This window comes from Taudactylus pleione, unplaced genomic scaffold (assembly GCF_031769625.1).
Source record: "Taudactylus pleione unplaced genomic scaffold, aTauple2 ptg002701l, whole genome shotgun sequence".
In the NCBI taxonomy this organism is placed as follows: domain Eukaryota; kingdom Metazoa; phylum Chordata; class Amphibia; order Anura; family Myobatrachidae; genus Taudactylus; species Taudactylus pleione.
In genome coordinates, this window is record NW_028287077.1 from 253,155 (window position 1) to 272,022 (window position 18,868).

The window sequence follows — 18,868 nt, forward strand, 5'->3', positions numbered from 1 at the left end:
CTGGGGACTGCGTCTGTAAAATGGCGGCTTTGATAATATCTCTATAGACTAACAGACAACAGGAAAATGGCCGCCGCTAACCTCACATAATGATACTAATTGAGGGTAAAATATCTTCCTCTAGTGGTGAAGCTGTTTAAGTTACTGTAGTATTTGTAGTTTGATTGGCTATATTCTTCATGGTTACAAAGAAAGTAGGTGGGTGGAGCCGAATATACAGCTAGTATATGTCCTTAGTACCGGAGGTTGGTGGCCATTTTCTTGTTTACCTGTACAGCGCAACATTAACTATGTAAGTGTTGTTTCTTTAGGGACAGCGGCCATTTTCTCAAGGTCTGAGCTCTGCCTTTATCATATAATTCACACAAGAAAGTAGGAACGGGGAGAGGACATTGTTGTGTCTGGCAGCAGGTAATGATATTTATTATTACTGTTATTAGTCTATAACAGGACTGGCCAACCTGTGGCTCTCCAGCTGTTATGAAAATACACATCCCAGCATGCCCTGACACAGTTTTAGAATTCCCTAACAGGAACACTTTGTCAAGGCATGCTGGGAGTTGTAGTTTCACAACAGCTGGAGAGCCAGTTATTAGTCTATAAGCTGATCAGGTCTCTGCTGTGTTGTTACTGTACTACAAGGAGAGGCTCTGATTGCTGGTTATTATACAGCTGGAGCAGACGCTGGTGCTGCATTTTCATTGTACAGGTAAGTTACACTGTAGTGTCCTAATTTTATAACACAGGGGGCGCAGTCCGTGCTGAAACTATGATACAGGAGAAGCAGTCTGTGCTGTTACTATAATACAGGTGGTGCTGTTACTATAATACAGGGGGGCGCAGTCCGTGCTGTTACTATAATACAGGGGGGCGCAGTCCGTGCTGTTACTATGATACAGGTGGCGCAGTCCGTGCTGTTACTATAATACAGGGGGCGCAGTCTGTGCTGTTACTATAATACAGGAGGCGCAGTCCGTGCTGTTACTATAATACAGGGGGCGCAGTCCGTGCTGTTACTATAATACAGGGGGCGCAGTCCGTGCTGTTACTATAATACAGGTGGCGCAGTCCGTGCTGTTACTATAATACAGGGGGCGCAGTCCGTGCTGTTACTATAATACAGGGGGCGCAGTCCGTGCTGTTACTATAATACAGGGGGCGCAGTCCGTGCTGTTACTATGATACAGGGGGCGCAGTCCGTGCTGTTACTATGATACAGGGGGCGCAGTCCGTGCTGTTACTATGATACAGGGGGCGCAGTCCGTGCTGTTACTATGATACAGGGGGCGCAGTCCGTGCTGTTACTATGATACAGGGGGCGCAGTCCGTGCTGTTACTATGATACAGGTGGCGCAGTCCGTGCTGTTACTATGATACAGGGGGCGCAGTCCGTGCTGTTACTATGATACAGGGGGCGCAGTCCGTGCTGTTACTATGATACAGGGGGCGCAGTCCGTGCTGTTACTATGATACAGGGGGCGCAGTCCGTGCTGTTACTATGATACAGGGGGCGCAGTCCGTGCTGTTACTATGATACAGGGGGCGCAGTCCGTGCTGTTACTATGATACAGGGGGCGCAGTCTGTGCTGTTACTATGATACAGGGGGCGCAGTCTGTGCTGTTACTATGATACAGGGGGCGCAGTCTGTGCTGTTACTATGATACAGGGGGCGCAGTCTGTGCTGTTACTATGATACAGGGGGCGCAGTCAGTGCTGTTACTATAATACAGAGGGCGCAGTCTGTGCTGTTACTATAATACAGAGGGCGCAGTCTGTGCTGTTACTATAATACAGGGGGCGCAGTCAGTGCTGTTACTATAATACAGAGGGCGCAGTCTGTGCTGTTACTATAATACAAGGGACGCAGTCTGTGCTGTTACTATAATACAGGAGGCGCAGTCTGTGCTGTTACTATAATACAGGGGGCGAAGTCTGTGCTGTTAGTATAATACATGGGGCGCAGTCTGTGCTGTTACTATAATACAGGGGGCGCAGTCTGTGCTGTTACTATAATACAGGGCGCAGTCTGTGCTGTTACTATAATACAGGGCGCAGTCTGTGCTGTTACTATAACACAGGGGGCGCAGTCTGTGCTGTTACTATACTGCAGGTGGCGCAGTCTGTGCTGTTACTATAATACAGGTGGCTCAGTCTCTGCTGTTACTATAATACAGGTGGCTCAGTCTCTGCTGTTACTATAATACAGGGGGCGCAGTCTGTGCTGTTACTATAATACAGGAGGCGCAGTCTGCGCTGTTACTATAATACAGGGGGTGCAGTCTGCGCTGTTACTATAATACAGGTGGTGCAGTCTGTGCTGTTACTATAATACATTGGGCGCAGTCTGTGCTGTTACTATAATACAGGTGGCGTAGTCTGTGCTGTTACTATAATACAAGGGACGCAGTCTGTGCTGTTACTATAATACAGGAGGCGCAGTCTGTGCTGTTACTATAATACAGGGGGCGAAGTCTGTGCTGTTAGTATAATACATGGGGCGCAGTCTGTGCTGTTACTATAATACAGGGGGCGCAGTCTGTGCTGTTACTATAATACAGGGCGCAGTCTGTGCTGTTACTATAATACAGGGCGCAGTCTGTGCTGTTACTATAACACAGGGGGCGCAGTCTGTGCTGTTACTATACTGCAGGTGGCGCAGTCTGTGCTGTTACTATAATACAGGTGGCTCAGTCTCTGCTGTTACTATAATACAGGTGGCTCAGTCTCTGCTGTTACTATAATACAGGGGGCGCAGTCTGTGCTGTTACTATAATACAGGAGGCGCAGTCTGCGCTGTTACTATAATACAGGGGGTGCAGTCTGCGCTGTTACTATAATACAGGTGGTGCAGTCTGTGCTGTTACTATAATACATTGGGCGCAGTCTGTGCTGTTACTATAATACAGGTGGCGTAGTCTGTGCTGTTACTATAATACAGGGGGCGCAGTCTGCGCTGTTAATATAATACAGGGGGCGCAGTCTCTGTAGTTACTATAATATAGGTGGCGCAGTCTCCGCTCTTACTGTAATACAGGTGGTGCAGTCTCCGCTGTTACTATAATACAGGTGGCACAGCCTCCTCTGTTACTATAATAGAGGTGGCGCAGTCTTTGCTGTTACTATAATACAGGTGGCGCAGTCTCTGTAGTTACTATAATATAGGTGGCGCAGTCTCCGCTCTTACTGTAATACAGGTGGTGCAGTCTCCGCTGTTACTATAATACAGGTGGCACAGCCTCCTCTGTTACTATAATAGAGGTGGCGCAGTCTCCGCTGTTACTATAATACAGGTGGCACAGCCTCCTCTGTTACTATAATAGAGGTGGCGCAGTCTCCGCTGTTACTATAATACAGGTGGCACAGTCTCCACTGTTATTTTAATACAGGTGGCGCAGTCTCTGCTGTTACTGTAATACATAGCATTCCCGCTAGGCTGTTTTAGCGGGGCGCGGTCCCCTACCCTTCTTCTGGAGGGCAAAAAGCACCCTGCCCTCCAGAAGGAGGACAAAAAGCGCCCTGCCCTCACAGCCTGCGGGTGCCGTCTTCACCCGCGGGTCGCAGTGTCCCGCGGGTGGAGAAATGTGCGGTGACCCGGTCACCGCCGGAGAATAGACGCCGGGCGCATGCGCCCAGCATCTATTCTCCCTGTCTTAAGCGCTTGGGGGCTGCCCGGCGTGTCCATAAGTGCCGGGCACGCCCCCCAAGAGTGACGAAAAGGGGACGCGACTTATAGACATGCCCCCTTTTCAATGGCCACGCCCACTTTTCGGGCGCGCGCACAGAAGTGTCCTCTCTAGCTCCGGCGCCCTGCCTGCCGCCGGAGCTAGAGTGAACACTAAATACAGGTGGTGCAGTCTCTTCTATTACTATAATACAGGTGGCGTAGACTCTGCTGTTACTATAATACAGTTGGCACAGTCTGTGCTGTTACTATAATACAGGAGGCGCAGTCTGTGCTGTTACTATAATACAGGAGGCGCAGTCTGTGCTGTTACTATAATACAGGCATCGTAGTATGTGCCGTTACTATAATACAGGTGGCTCTGTCTCTGCTGTTACATTAATTCATATGGTGCAAAGCGCCCTGCTCTCAATCCCCTCTAGAATTAACACTGTCTTTTTTTATTTTCTAGTGTATCTTATACATCAGGAGCCATCAGCCCTTATTAGACTCATGCTCTTCCCCACCTTCCATTTGGACAGTTAACAGCACAATGAACACTTACTATGATGTTAGGTTGCACAGAGTGTGACTTCACCGTTAATGGTATATCACAAGGATATGTTACAATAAAATTTTATTTCAGTGTCTGAAGAATGAGGGATGTGTTTGTTTTCTATATGGTATCAGTTGTGATTTGGCTGGGCCTCCCCTGATCACAGAATTTCCCATTCTTGATAACAGAATTATTGTTTGGGAAATCCAGTTCAATGGGCAACCTGGTCCAGTATTGTGGACTGATATGTTAGTCAAGTGTGGACAGTATCAACCCAACTTGGACAGAAGTGGGTGATTCTACTGTGTTTTTTTCTATTATACAGTTATTGAAACAGGGTTTTTTTTACAAAGAAGTTTATATGGATATTTCTAATTTATCAGTATCTGTGAGGATCATGAAAAAATGTCTGTTACTCCATGTTCTATTTCAAAGTATACTAAAAATGGTGAATGTCAAAATATTCTTGTAAGCCACATAAAATACCAGATTACCTATATAGACTCTAGAGCAGTTGTAATTAGTCTCCCACACTGATATTATTCTCTTTTACTAATGTCTGATATTAGTTATTGATATGTATGTGTTATTTTATTGTTTGTAGGTTATATAGGGCAAATATATGACTCATTTTAAGGCAGAAGATATAGAGGGAGAAGAAGAGACGTATGTGACTGACATGAAGGCAGAAGATATAAAGGGAGAAGGAGAGACGTATGTGACTGATATTAAGGCAGAAGAACTTGAGGGAGAAGAAAATACATATGTGACTAATATTAAGGCAGAAGAACTAGAAAAAGAGATGTATGTGACTGATATGAATGCAGAAGACATAAAGGGAGAAGAAGAGATGTATGTGACTAATATTAAGGCCGAAGAACTCAAAGAAGAAAAGACAAATGTGACTGATATGAAGGCAGAAGATCTAGAGGGAGAAGAAAAGATTTATGTGACTAATATTAAGGCAGAAGAACTAGAAGAAGACATGTATGTGACTGATATGAACGCAGAAGATATAAAGGGAGAAGAGGAGACATATGTGAGGGATGTTCAGCAGTGTAAGGAGGGGGAAATCACTACAGATATCAGAAGAGGTGAGTAATAGTCACATATTACAGAACATAGGCCCTGATTCAGAGCCGCTCGTAAGCGGCCGCTCGTTCGTTCTGACCGATGTTCGCACATCTTCGCATGCGTACGGATTTTAATACGCATGCGCGAACCAGTCAGTGCGGCCGAAAATCGTTTGTTCGCTATATAGCGAATGCCTGCTATTTTGAGTGACAGAAGGAGGCGTATGTGGGTGGTAACAGGGGAAGGTGCTTGAAAACGGGGAGTGGAGATCAGAACGCAGGCGTGCTTAAAGGTCAAAACGGGCGTTTTATGGGTGTGCATAATTAAAACAGCAGCGTCATTGACCACGTCACTTGGTTGTTTTATAGTCAGATCTGTTCGCAAGATTGCGGTAGGAAAAGCCAACCACAAGAATAGCGAGCAGTTCATACGCTGTTCGATGTACTCGATTAATCTATTAAATAGCGGACATGACGTATGATGCGAGCGGCCAGGGGGCTTCTCCAAAATACGACTGCATGTTTTGTTCGCTCGTTCAGACATAGAGGCGTGAACAGACCGCAAAGAGCGAACGGTTCATTTAAATAGCCACCCCCTTTTTCTGAACGAGCAAACGCAAATAGCGTCCGGCTCTGAATCAGACCCACAGTCCCATATTCTCCTTGCTCAGTCATTGCAGCAATCACTTATCCTAAACCCTACTCTGTCAGTGAGCAGTTCGAAGATTTGTGAATCTTATTAGGAGTAGATTGCTGCAGATCCATCCACATTTTATAAGAGACAGCGGAAGTGCAATCAGATCAGTGACGGAATGTAGTCTCCGGTGTATATTTACTAAAGTGTGGGTTTTTAGAAGTGGAGATGTTGCCCTTCGCAACCAATCGTTTTTCCTGAGAGAGAGTTTTCAGATGAGGGGCCACAGGATATGATGCCTTGATGCATGCCTTACTGTCGTAAGCTCGAGTTCCCCTCAGCACTACTGCCAGAGTCTGCTGTAAGTCTCTATCTAGCTGCACGGTGACACCACCATCACTCCATTGTTGTCCCTTTTGTCTTTGCGGGTTCTGCTCAAAACCTCCCTTGTGTGCCATGGTACTCTTGTCCCAGACAATGCGTTTACAGTCCCGCAGCATTTGAACCATGTTGCTTTGTTAAGCAATCTTAGGAGTCTGGGCCTGATTCAGAGCCGGACGCTATTTGCGGACGGTCGTTCTGAAAAAGGGGCCGGATATTTAAATTAAGCGCTCGCTCTTTGCGGTCTGTTGACGCCTCTATGTCTGAACGAGGAAATGAAACATGCGCTCGCTATTTTGTAAAGACGCCCCCTGGCCGCTCGCATCATACGTCATCTCCGCTATTTATTTGATTAATCGAGTACATCGAAAGGTGTCTGAACTGCTCGCTATTCTTGTGGTAGCATTTTCCTACCGCAATCATGCGAGCAGTTCAGACTAAAAGACAACCAAGTGACGTGGTCATTGACGCTGCTTTGTTAATTATGCACACCCTTAAAACGCCCGTTTTGACCGTTTGGCACGCCTGCGTTCTGATCTCCACTCCCCGTTTTCAAGCACCTTCCCCTGTTACCACCCACAAACGCCTCATTCTGTCACTCAAATTAGCAGGCATTCTCTATTTTGTGAGCACACGATTTCCGACAGCACTGACTGGTTGGCGCATGCGCATTACAACCTATACGCATGCGCAGATGTGCGAACATCGCTCGGAGCGAACGAGCGGCAGCTTACGAGCGGCTCTGAATCAGGCCCTCTGTCAGAGTGGGGGAGTAAATACTTCCCCTTCCGGCGATCCCTGACAGATCCCACAGCGCATCATCCTAGTGCTGATGCGCTGTGTCTCACCTCCCTATCGGCTCTACTGAGCAAACATCGCAACACCTCCTGTGCACAGCCCAGAGCTCAGCATCTGGCGCAGCCAGGGACACTGCTGTCCCTGCAGTGGTGGGGCAACAACAGCTGCAGCTGTCATTATTGAAAAACTAGAGGACGCAGTATGTGTTTATATATTTGGCTCCACACTGGCGCCGTATCTTGTAGATAGTAGTGCCGATAATGATGTGGTAGAAGCGGTACCAAGGAGTCACAGATAACGCAGAGTGATGTAGCACCATAAGATCATAGCAGCAAATACATTTCTGTGTTTGCAGTCAACATTATTGAAAAAGAGTGCAAAATGTGCCATCAAGACAAGTTCTAAACTCAAATATCAGTCCATATATTTCGACGTCTTAGCACATCTCTGTGTCCTTTTTTCAAGGCTATGGGAAACTGAAAAAAAGATATGTCTAATGCTAATCCATGGTGGTGTTCACCAATTCTCTCTGCCACACATCCTCCGCTGTTGTTCAGGATTTTTACTGGGCATTTGTGCTTTAATCTTCACCTAGTGGGTGGTGGTCTGGTTAATCTCTTTTCACCACTTCCCGGACTTCCTGCGTTTTCTCTCCTCTTCAGTCTTCAAGAGCTGATCACTGCTCCCTCTCCATTGACGAATTAGCTAATACAAGCCAGCGCCAGGGGGAAGGGCAGTGACACAGCAAGCCATGCCAATCTTCGATATGTGCTGTGGAAAGCCATGGTTGGTTTGCTCACTGCACCATTTTCAAAATGTGCCACTGATTGGTGAGGTCTGAAAATGGCATTCCGTCACAGTTGGACCCACAGGCACCACCAGGAGAGCTGATCGGAGCACCAGAGGTGGTAGGGAGGCTCTTCAGAGCATCACCAGTTAGGTGTGGAGCTGATGAGCACTTGGGCTGATCTGGGCAGTTCCAGGGGGAAGTGATGATGGTAGCTACGGGGGATCTTATCAGGGAATCATCAGGGCTCAGGGGGTTTATCCTTGATTGGAGGGGGGCTAAGTGCAACATTAGGGGGTGTAGAGATCTCTTTGTGGTACCAGTGGGAGGATTAGGCTTATCGAAAAATGGCTTATCGGAGCAGCATGTTTGTTTGGGTCGGTGACTGGGGGCAGCTGTCAGGGGAAGTTGATCAGGACATCTGCTGGGAGGGAGTGAGCTGACCACGGCTGCCTTATGGGGGAAATATACTTCTGTGGCAAGGAAACCTTAAAGGGGGAGCTGATCACTGCACGAGGGGGGGTGTTTAGGGCACAAGCAAGGGGAGTGGATCTGGGCACCAGCAGCTGTTGGTGATAGTGGAGAGAGGGCCTGATTCAGCATGGATTTTCAACTACTAATATTCACGCAGGCGGCCGATCCTGGCGTACTGCACATGCTTGTGCATCGTAGTGCACGATGGCAGAGGTGCGATCGCATGTCTTGCAGGGTATTACGGATGTGTGAGGGGAAGTGGGCGTCTTTATGTTGTGCTGCGATCTCTGTGCAATTGCATTCGTTAGCATATTTTTGCAGCTGCTCGCAGTTGAGCAGTGTGCAATAGTGATCCATGCTGAATCATGCCCAGAGTTACCAGTTTGGATGGGGGGGAGCAGATGTGGCATGGAGTCATTGATCAGGGCACCAGAGAGGAAGAGCTGATCAAGGAACCAGTGGGGGAACAGCTGAGCAGGGCAGCTCCCAGGAGTGAGCTAAACAGGCTGCTGCAGGGAGCTGTTCAGGACTGCTGTGGACAGTGCAGCTACAGGGGGAGGTGACCAGGGCACTGGGGGGTGACTGACTGTGGCACTAAGTATTGGAGATCTTTGGAACACCAGGGTTCCGTGGATAGAGGCACCTGTGGGGTGGTAGATAGCAGACAGGGGCACCTGCATGAGTGGTGGAGAGTGAATAAGGGCACAGAAGGTGGGAGCTGATTGGGGCACTTGGGGTGGCTTTCTGGAGCAACAGGGGGTGGAGGTCTTCAGGGCACCAGCAGGGGCATTGGACCTGGGACACCAGCAGGGGTGGGGGACAGTGAACAGGGGCATCAGATGTTCTGAGGGAGAGCAGATGGGGCTACAGCGGGGGTAGCAGATTGGGGCACTAGAGAGGAGTACCTGATCAAGGAACCAGTGGCGGGAAAATAGCTAAGCAGGGTAGCTGCCACGTGGGAAGGGAGCAGAACAATTTGCTGTGGGGAATCAAGGGAGCTGATTGGGGCTGCTTTGGATAGTGCAGCTACAGGAGAAGTTGATCGGGGCGCTGGGGGTGACTGACCAGGGTACCAAGGGGTAAAGATCCTCGGCTCACTAGTGGACGGGCACTAGCATGATGGGGTGAAAAAGTGCAGCAGGGGAGAAAGTTGATCTAAGCAGCTGTTAGGAGAGAGCTGAACGGGCTTCTGCGGAGAGTAAGGGAGATGTTTGGGGCTGCTGTTGCCAGGGCACCTACAGTGGGAGGTGAGCACCCTGTCGAAACAAAGCTAGTACTGAAAAACTGGAGGGGGCAGTATGTGTTCCAGCATGGAACACGTGGGTCCTGGAAGTCTTAAGCCAGTACTTGTGCATGTCACATGGGGCCTGATTCATTACGGATCACTATTGCAATCGCAGCTCCGTAATTGCACTCAGGTCTGCTGCAAAATTATGTTAATGGTTGCTATCGTAACGCCATCGCACTGCCAGCATAGAGACGTCCACGGCCTCCCACTACCACTATCTAACATCCGTAATATCTTGCAGTCCTGCGTACACATCGGAAATATAGAGTAACATCGGCCCCTCACGCACAATTACAGCAGGTCTGACCTTACTTGCTAACCTCATCGCACGCAGTGAGAACTCAAGCTGCGTATGCCGTCGCCATGGCTAATTTATGCACGCCAATGTAATGGTGTTCAGACGAACAGGCACGCCTGCGTTTCTCCGACCACTCCCCCGTCACCACCCCCAAACGCTGGCTACCTGTCACTTACTCTGCGATGGCTGAGCGCGACGGACCGGAAACTGCATCAAGCATCCAGCCTGGAATGCCTACAGACAGAGAAAAAAATACAAAGTGTCAGTGGGGACAACGCCAGTGACAGGCTAGCACCGCAAGTGTTCCAGCTTAAAGGTAAACATGACTAAAAGAAGTACTATCTGATACAACGAGCAGGTGGTACAAACAAAAATAATAATAGCATGCAAACCGCCTGTGTTCCAACTAGGAGCATTTGAAAGCTGGAAGGAAATTCAGTGATCGCGGAGAGCCAAAAAAATTGTGGGTCCCGGGGAACCCTCACTTGATTAAATTGGGGTCCTACCTGACCTTTTCTGGGTCCCATCGGAATGAAATTTTTAGGAAAATCTAACAACTTAAACACGAGTCAGCTCCACCCACACAATTTTCTAGCAAGCTCCATCCCCCACCATTTGCATCTCAGCAGCACATGATGGTCTTTTTTTTAAACATTTGTGCAACTCTGGACCTCCCCTTCCCCACCTTGTCTTTTATGTTCCAGCTGCCAGCTCCCCAGCCACACCATTTTCTTAGCAGCTGCACCATCCCCATGCATCACATAACTCATTGCACTTTTTTTGTTGTTGTAATAGCTAGCCTTACCCCCCTGCTCCTCCCTCTCCTCACAATTTTATTTATTTTTCTGACTGCAGCTGCCTAAACCCCAGGCCACCATCCATTTTTAGAAAGCAGCCAGCCCAGGGGACCCTCCCCCCCACCACTTCATTTGCAGTCAACAAACCTAGATCCAGTATGCAGTCGGGAAGCCGTAATCCCGACAGCCGACTTCCCGACTGCTTTATCCCGGCGAGGGTTAAATGACAGGTGTCTAAATCTAGATTCCCGATCGAAGTGATGCCGGGCGCCGCTGCGGACAGCCGCGGGTGGGGGGGGGGGTTAGGTTTAGGGCTCCCGGGGGGGACTTAGGGTTAGGCCACCCCCGGGAAGTTAGGGGAAGGGAGGGTTAGGGTTAGGCACCCCCTCGGGGGACAGGTTTAGGCAGCGGGGAAGGGGGGTTAGGTTTAGGCACTTAGAGGGGGGATTAGGGTTAGGCACCCCTAAGGAGTGTTAGGGTTAGGGGGGGGAGGTTAGGTTAGATAATACCTTGGGACGATCAGGATTTTCAGCCATGTTGGCCAGCCGCTGTAGGGATTTGAACCGATTCCCTAGCTCCCAGGTGAACCCTTTACACACGCGCCTGCCCCACCCTAGGCCAATTGACTGGTCACTAATATGGGGGAGAGCAGCTCTCCTTTGAATTGTTTTCATTCAGTGACGCCATGGCAAGTTCCCCCCTGTTTGTATTACAAGCACCACACCACAGTACATTTCTTCTTGATAACTGTAAGTGCAAACCCCTACCACACTACCTCTCTGTACTGACAACCACCCGCTACCGCACCTACCCCCACCCGCCTCTGCAGTCCGCACCCACCCGCTACCGCACCTACTCCCACCCGCTACCGCACCTACCCCCATCTGCTACCGCACCTACCACCACCCGCATCTACCCGCTACCGCACCTACCCCACCCGCTACCGCACCTACCCCCACCCGATACCGCACTACCCCTCTTTACATTTACCTGTGACGGGAGTGCAGTCTTCAAGCCGGGAGCCAGGGTGTCTCCGACCAGGCACAGTCTTCGGGCCAGGAACAGTCCCCACGCCGGGAGTCGCCGGGAACACTCTCCACGCCAGGTAACTAGGCGCACTTCTCCTCGGGCCGAAATGGCTCCATTTTATAGTTTTCCCTGCAGGTGGAGACATCAGTCATATAACGAGAGCGAGGGGATTGGGCCAGCAGCGGAGCGTGTCCCCTGGGACCCGCCCACTCTGAAAAAGTGGGTCCCCGGTCTCTATTTGCAAACACTGAAATTATACATAAAAGTCGCTAAAATAAGGAACTTATCAGCACAAAATAAAGGTGCTAGTTCTGATTGAAGGGCGTTGAGAGCCTCAATATCAAAAATTGGGCGGACGGTCAGAATACTAAACAAATGATCAGGCGCAAAATGAATAATATAATAATTCACTCCACAGTCCTAATAATATCCCTGAATACTAAGTACTGCTCCCAAGAAGTAACTCTAAATCACTTCACTCTGCAAACAGTCATTCAAAGGTTAACCCTTGATAAGAGAGTGCATAAATAATGAAAAGTTCAAAATGAATTCATACATTAAAATAAATGCATAAAAAAATACAAATTGGGGATTGGAGTGGGAGAAAAAATGGCAGTTCACTGTTCCTCCTTATGGTCAGCTTATACCAACCGTTGCTCAGACAAATCAGCTGCCAAACATATTCGGTAATTTGGCCATCAAGTGGCCTCATTAAAATTAGGGATGTGCAGGCTCGGATAGGTTCAAGTTTGCACACCGAGTTCGGATTTTTCCCTCCAAAAAACGGGACTCAGAAAGAGGCAAAACATCATCTTGCATGGACAAACATCATCATTCCTGGACTTGTCCAGGAATGATGATGTTTGTCCATGCAAGATGACGTTTTGCCTCTTTCTGAGTCCCGTTTTTTGGAGGGAAAAATACGAGCTCGTTGTGCAAACTCGAACCTATCCGAGCCTGCACATCCCTAATTAAAATGTATGGGGTGGGAACGTAGCTAAAACCGAAACAACTTGAATCCAGGTGGATCTATAAGCTAAATATTGTTGCACTGAAAAGACTAAATGAATTCAACTCTCTAATACCCCTTTTACACCGGAGCTAAAACCCGGGTTTTTGAAGGGTTAACCCGGGCAGCTCCCTGGTGTAAAAGGGCAGAGGGTTGGATCGCCGGGTCGAGTGACCCGGCAATCCAACCCAGGTAACTAGTAGGGTTTAACACTGGCGTAGCCCGTGAAACCCCTCTATGGGAACAGCGCACTCCGGGTCACGATGGCAAAATTCCGGGTCTGATCCGGAATTTAGGTGGAAAAGGGGTATAAATAGGTTTCTGAAATAAACATTTCATGACACTAGTGTTTATACCAATATGAACACTTTATAATGATTTTTGGTGTTACTGTATACTGCATTACAACTTATGCTGATTTCCTATATTTTACTAGTGTTTGTCTCAGAGCATTGCTCTAATTGGTTGAACTTCTTTGTTCACCTTCTGGTTCATATGTTGTTTGCTTTTTGCAGTACACCATCTCTGTATTATATTATTAGTTTAGTTCTATTCCTTTTTTTTTTTAGTTATAGTTGTCCAATTATAGGTTGATTTGATAGTTTTACCAGAGCCTCCCTATGTACATTTCTGGCTGTGCTACTCTGTTATAACATGTAATTCTAGTTATGTGGTTTTGTATCCCGACCAGCCGCCCAATTTTATTATTGTGTCTCTATTTAACCAACGCCCTTAATTCAGAACTAGTTCCTTTTATTTTGTACTTCTGTTCCTTATTTGAGGGCACATTACGTATAATTTTCTGCCAGCTTTGATATGCTCCTAGGGCCTAAATGACTATGGATCGCAATATTGCACACACGCACCCGCTTGCGCAGTTCAGCAGCGAAAATATGCTAATGAGTGCAATCGCAATGCACTCGCAGCACAATATAAGGACGCCCACTTCCCTTCTCTCACATCCGTAATACTTTGCAAGACTGAGAAAACATCCGTAACATCGAGAACCATCGGACCCATATGCAGAGTTGTGGTTGACCTGACCTTACGCTAAACTTCCTGCACGCAGTGAGAACTCGGGCTGCGTATGGCATCGTAATGGCTAATTTATGCATGCCCCTGCAACGGCGTTCAAACGAGCTGGCACATCTGCGTTCAGTCGACCCGTCACCACCCACAAACGGAACTTCCTGTCAGTCACTCTGTGATGTGGCTGCGTAGTCACTGCGATCGCTTTCCCAATCGCAATGTCTGGTTCGCGCATGCGCATTGCGATGCATGTGCAGATTGTGAACATCGTCCGAGTGTGTGCAAATTCGCATCTGCGTTCCTTGCTGAATCAAGGCCCCTAGTTCGAACACATGATGTGCGAGTCTGCTGTTGCTATTATTATTATTGTTTTTGTTTTTACAACCTTCTTGTTCTTTTTTAGTCATGATTACTTTTAAGCTTAGTCCCTACTGAGACTTGTATTATATTCTCTGCCTGTAGTGTGACTTATGCATTCAAGACTGGAACGCTTGATGCAGCTTCTGTTCCATGTGATGCACAGGTCCTGGCTTCACACTGGAATGCAAACAGCATCCTCTGGTTTTTCAGTACTAGAATTGTTTCCACAGGCTCTTCAGTCATTATTTGATCCTTGTCAGGCACCTGCGGGCCTAGTTGAAGGTGATTGAAAGCTGAAACATAGAGGTTTAATGATTCTTCTGCTCATCTACTGTACCTAGAGTAGCACTGGGCATAGGGAATGACCCTGGGACCAGAGACTGGACTGGGATTAGGGAATGGATTCACTGAAAGGATGCTGTAGAACTGGTTGTGGCGAACTCAAACTCAGCACCCGATCCCTAGGAGTTAGATGCCTGCACCCACTACTGGGAACTCGGGCTACAGGCAAGTAGATACTCAGAATTAAAATAGAACTAGCCTTGAATAACGAACTCAGGACTAAGACTAGAGGTGGAGAACTCAGACCAGTGCATCGGAAGATACCCAGATCCTGGCCCCTCTCACCAGCACAGACCTGGATCAGGAACCTGAGACTCAGCACTTTCCCCAGCTAACAGATGACTGGAACTCAGAAATCAGACAACTACACCTTAGAAGTACTAAAAGGTGGACCGATATGAGGTCGTGAGAAGGGGGTAATCGGAGACAGGATTGCTGAGGACAGATGCTGGGTGATAAACACTGGGTCAGTCCTTTCTGAAGGAGAATTCCTGGATGGAATGAGGAATACTTAGTAGCAATAGTAGCAGCGGCAGTAACAGGTGGATTTGCGGGACACTAGTGGAGTCACAGGAGTGATATAGATGACGGGAGTTCAGGGCTTGCTTACAGTCGACAGAAGTACTTGCAGGTGACAGATTGTTTGTAAATGCCCACTTGTACTTGTAGATGTCAGGAGCACGTTACAGGGCAATAAGAGAAACTTGCAGGCAAATTAAAGCTCTTGCAGGTAAAGACAGGAACAGAGCATAAGATTGCTAAACCCCAGAGCAAAGGAGATTCCTCTTCATAAAAAGTTAGCTATTTTGTGTAGCTCACAAGGTTTGGTTTAAATAGGGTGCTCTCCCTCTCTATTGGTAGTCATACTCATGTGAGCACAGCTCCTGAGAGGTGACAGGATGAGAGTGTTCACCTGATTGAATCCAATATGGCCGTGCCCATGCAGTCAGGATGTTTGTATACCTTACATAAATATAATGTATGCATGTGATGATCCCACTGCCTGCGTGGGTATCACACAGAATAGTCGCAATGACAACTGGAGGCGTCCCTCAGCAATATATGGTACTTCTGCTAGAAAATGTAAGCACAGTATTTTGACTCTTAAATTGCACCCAGTGACCAGAGAACTTCTCTTGCCTGTTACTCACTCCTAGCCTAACCCCCCCTGAAGGAATGTTGGCTGGCAATAAAGTATGGACTGTAGACACACAAGCACCAGCCCAGCAGGAAATTCAGGATGCCAAGGAGACATTTAAATCTTGGGATTCAAAATACACCCAATTCCTGCATGGGACTGAGGGATAAAACGGGGCTGTAGTTGATACTTGGTTTCTTCTCTGTTCCTGGGCTGTGAGGTAGGACCATTGTGGAGCTGGTTGAGGCGTCTCCAGCCCCAGCCAGGCTCACAGGCTTTGCCACTTTCCAGCAACAGACGTCACTGTAGGAAGCCCAAGGAAAAGATATATAGCCAAGGCACATGCACTCTCAGGAGTTGGACCAGGTGTGGTTAGTGTACTAGCTGAAGCTTTCCGGTGTGCCCTACTCTGAGTAGTGAACCCACTCAGGACAAGCGGCCAGGACCAGCAAATTGCCCAGCAGTACCTCTCCCAGTGACAGATTGCCTTCTGGAGTCACACGTGACTATTGACAGAGTTTTCAGGATGCATACCTCTACTTATATTATGTAGATACAGTTAATACAACTTCTTTTATTTAAATTAGTTAATTGTAAGCAGCAAGAATATTAAAAATTATTAAATGACAGTGATAAACTAAGAAAACAATGTTTTTAGAAAGGAAAACATTTTAACCACATAACCCGAATATAGCCCATCATATGTATATCAACAAATCAAAAGTAGTAGGGAATTGATCTTTCAGCAATCCATTAAAGTAAATTAAATCTATTATTTTCCATATGTTGGGTAGGATATATTAGGGGCTTATTATGAAAAGGAGTGTTCAAGCCATGAATTACTAATTCGAAGAGTCCCATTAGCAAAATATATATAATATTTGTGTTATAGTATCATCATTATTTCACTGATTTATTTAACTTAACTGTGTTCGTTGAACTTGTTGCCAGTTGTTTGATACATACAAATAAAAATTCCCATTAATTTCCAGCAGATGGATGCAGCAGCAGGAATACCTCGAAGGAACCTCTCATTTCAACTCCAGATTTTGACACTACAGATAACATCACCACACAAGATTTTTCAGGAGGAAACACTCATCCTGAAAATATTAATCCAGTATCTCGCAGTTTAAATATATCATCTGATACCAATAATAATAATGACAACATTTGTCCTGATACTTCATATAATGCTATGCATAGTACAGGTGAAATGTATCCATGCTCTAAGAGTGGGAAATGTTTTATACATAAATTAGATCTTGTTACACTTGAGAAAACTCACACAGGTGAGAAGCCATTTCTATGTTCTGAATGTGGGAAAAAATTTCAAAAGAAATCAAATCTTCTTAGACATCAGAGATGGCACACAGGTGAGAAACCATTTCCATGCTCCGAGTGTGGGAAATGTTTTACACATAAATCGTATCTTGTTTCACATCAGATAAGTCACACAGGTGAGAAGCCATTTCCATGTTCTGTGTGTGGGAAATGTTACACATGGAAATCAAATCTTGTTGCACATCTGAGAAGTCACAAAGATGAGAAACCATTTCCATGTTCTGAGTGTGGGAAAGGTTTTATACAGAAATCAAAACTTGTTAAACATCAAAGATGTCACACAGGTGAGAAGCCATTTCAATGTTCTGAGTGTGGGAAATGTTTTACAGAGAAATCATATATTGTTAGACATCAGAGATCTCACACAGGTGAGACACCATTTTCATGTTCTGAGTGTGGGAAATGTTTTACTCATAAATCACATTTTGTTACACACCAGAGAAGTCACACAGGTGAGAAACCATTTCCATGTTCTGAGTGTGGGAAATGTTTTACACAGAAATCAGATCTTGTTAGACATCAGAGAATTCACACAGGTGAGACACCATTTTCATGTTCTGAGTGTGGGAAATGTTTTACACAGAAATCAGAACTTGTTACACATCAGAGAAATCACACAGGTGAGAAGCCATTTCTATGTTCTGAATGTGGGAAGAGTTTTAAAAGGAAATCAAATCTTCTTAGACATTACAGACGGCACACAGGTGAGAAACCATTTCCATGTTCTGAGTGTGGGAAATGTTTTACAGAGAAAATAGATCTTGTTAAACATCAAAGAACTCACACAGGTGAGAAACCATTTCCCTGAGCTGAAATACATAAAAGAGATACAGTAATATGAAATCAAATAAACAAGATAAATATCAGAAAATATCTTCTTTAGCCCTGATGGATAAAACTTGGTCATGCTGGAAAATATTTTTGTAGAAAGAGGCACCTACTTTGTGGCTGCTGGTTTTTTATATGATTTTTTGTTTCATTGGAGTTTCAGTTACCCTTGTAACCCATTATGATTATAACATCTTTTTATGGTATAGTACCCATGTTTTCACTGCTGTGGATTGCAAAGTTCCAAAAAATTTTCTAATATATATGCAAAAATAAAATGCAGTAGATTTCTTTTTCTTATAATACATCTGCTTTCTGCCCAAAGAGAGATTTTAACAACAAATATTCAAGCTACGAACTTTAAAAATAATAATAATTCCAGAAAGAATATTTCTTCTCCATCATGGCTATATAAGACTTTTACTGATAATTATTTGTGGCAGTGGAGTTTGTATGATTTTTTTGAACATTTAATATAGTGAGAAAATGTTCTTCTTGTTATATTTTTTAAGCCTGATTTTTACTTTGTGATACTGTGTCTTTAAATTATTTTGTTTAAGTTATTTGCATTTTTAGTTATTCATTTAAACACTGTTGCCTACAATAGTCAAAACAATTGTTATTTTTAAATATTGTTTATCCAGGAAAATAACGAGTTGTAATATGATGCCATTAATCTAACTAATATATCATTTTATTATTTAACACATTTTTTGTTGGGTCATCCCTTATTTGCCAATTGCACTCCATAGTGCATTTTTGGGTAAGAGGGTGTTTGACCACTTATAAGTGCTATCACTACCTTTAACAGTCCTATATTGCTAGTCTTCCAATTTATAAAGATTAAGGGACTAGTTTTGCTGCGAAGTGGCACAATGAAGTTTTGATCTACAAAGTACCCTTCTCAGAAACAGAGATATTCTCATGTTATCAATTATAATCCTTTTGGGTAAAGTTGGAAAATTACTAGTTCTCTTTAGGTCACAGAATTTGGGCACCCGTTGGCTCCTCCCCTACATTCATATTTACAGAGATACAGTA

At 45.8% G+C, this 18,868-nt stretch overlaps 1 protein-coding gene across 4 annotated transcripts; it reads left to right on the plus strand.

Moving 5' to 3' along the window:
• Positions 1-274: 274 nt before the first annotated feature.
• LOC148431185 (uncharacterized) lies at positions 275-18,362 on the plus strand. Of its 4 annotated transcripts, none has more exons than XM_088466231.1 (3): positions 275-411; positions 4,823-5,312; positions 16,648-18,362. In XM_088466231.1, the coding sequence occupies exons 2-3, from the start codon at positions 4,841-4,843 to the stop codon at positions 17,805-17,807; spliced, it is 1,632 nt and encodes a 543-aa protein (XP_088322357.1). In that variant the 5' UTR covers positions 275-411; positions 4,823-4,840; the 3' UTR covers positions 17,808-18,362. The 4 variants fall into 4 exon arrangements, with proteins under 4 accessions (XP_088322357.1, XP_088322361.1, XP_088322358.1 ...); XM_088466235.1 differs by having other exon boundaries at positions 16,651-18,362; XM_088466232.1 differs by lacking the exon at positions 275-411 and adding an exon at positions 615-709.
• The last annotated feature ends 506 nt before the right edge of the window (positions 18,363-18,868 follow it).

Excerpts from the sequence above, each read along its gene's own strand:
- LOC148431185 (XM_088466231.1), top strand. The coding sequence starts at position 4,841 with ATGACTCATTTTAAGGCAGAAGATATAGAGGGAGAAGAAGAGACGTAT. Across the intron at positions 5,313-16,647 it reads CACTACAGATATCAGAAGAG|CAGATGGATGCAGCAGCAGG; the intron begins GTGAGTAATAGT and ends ATTAATTTCCAG.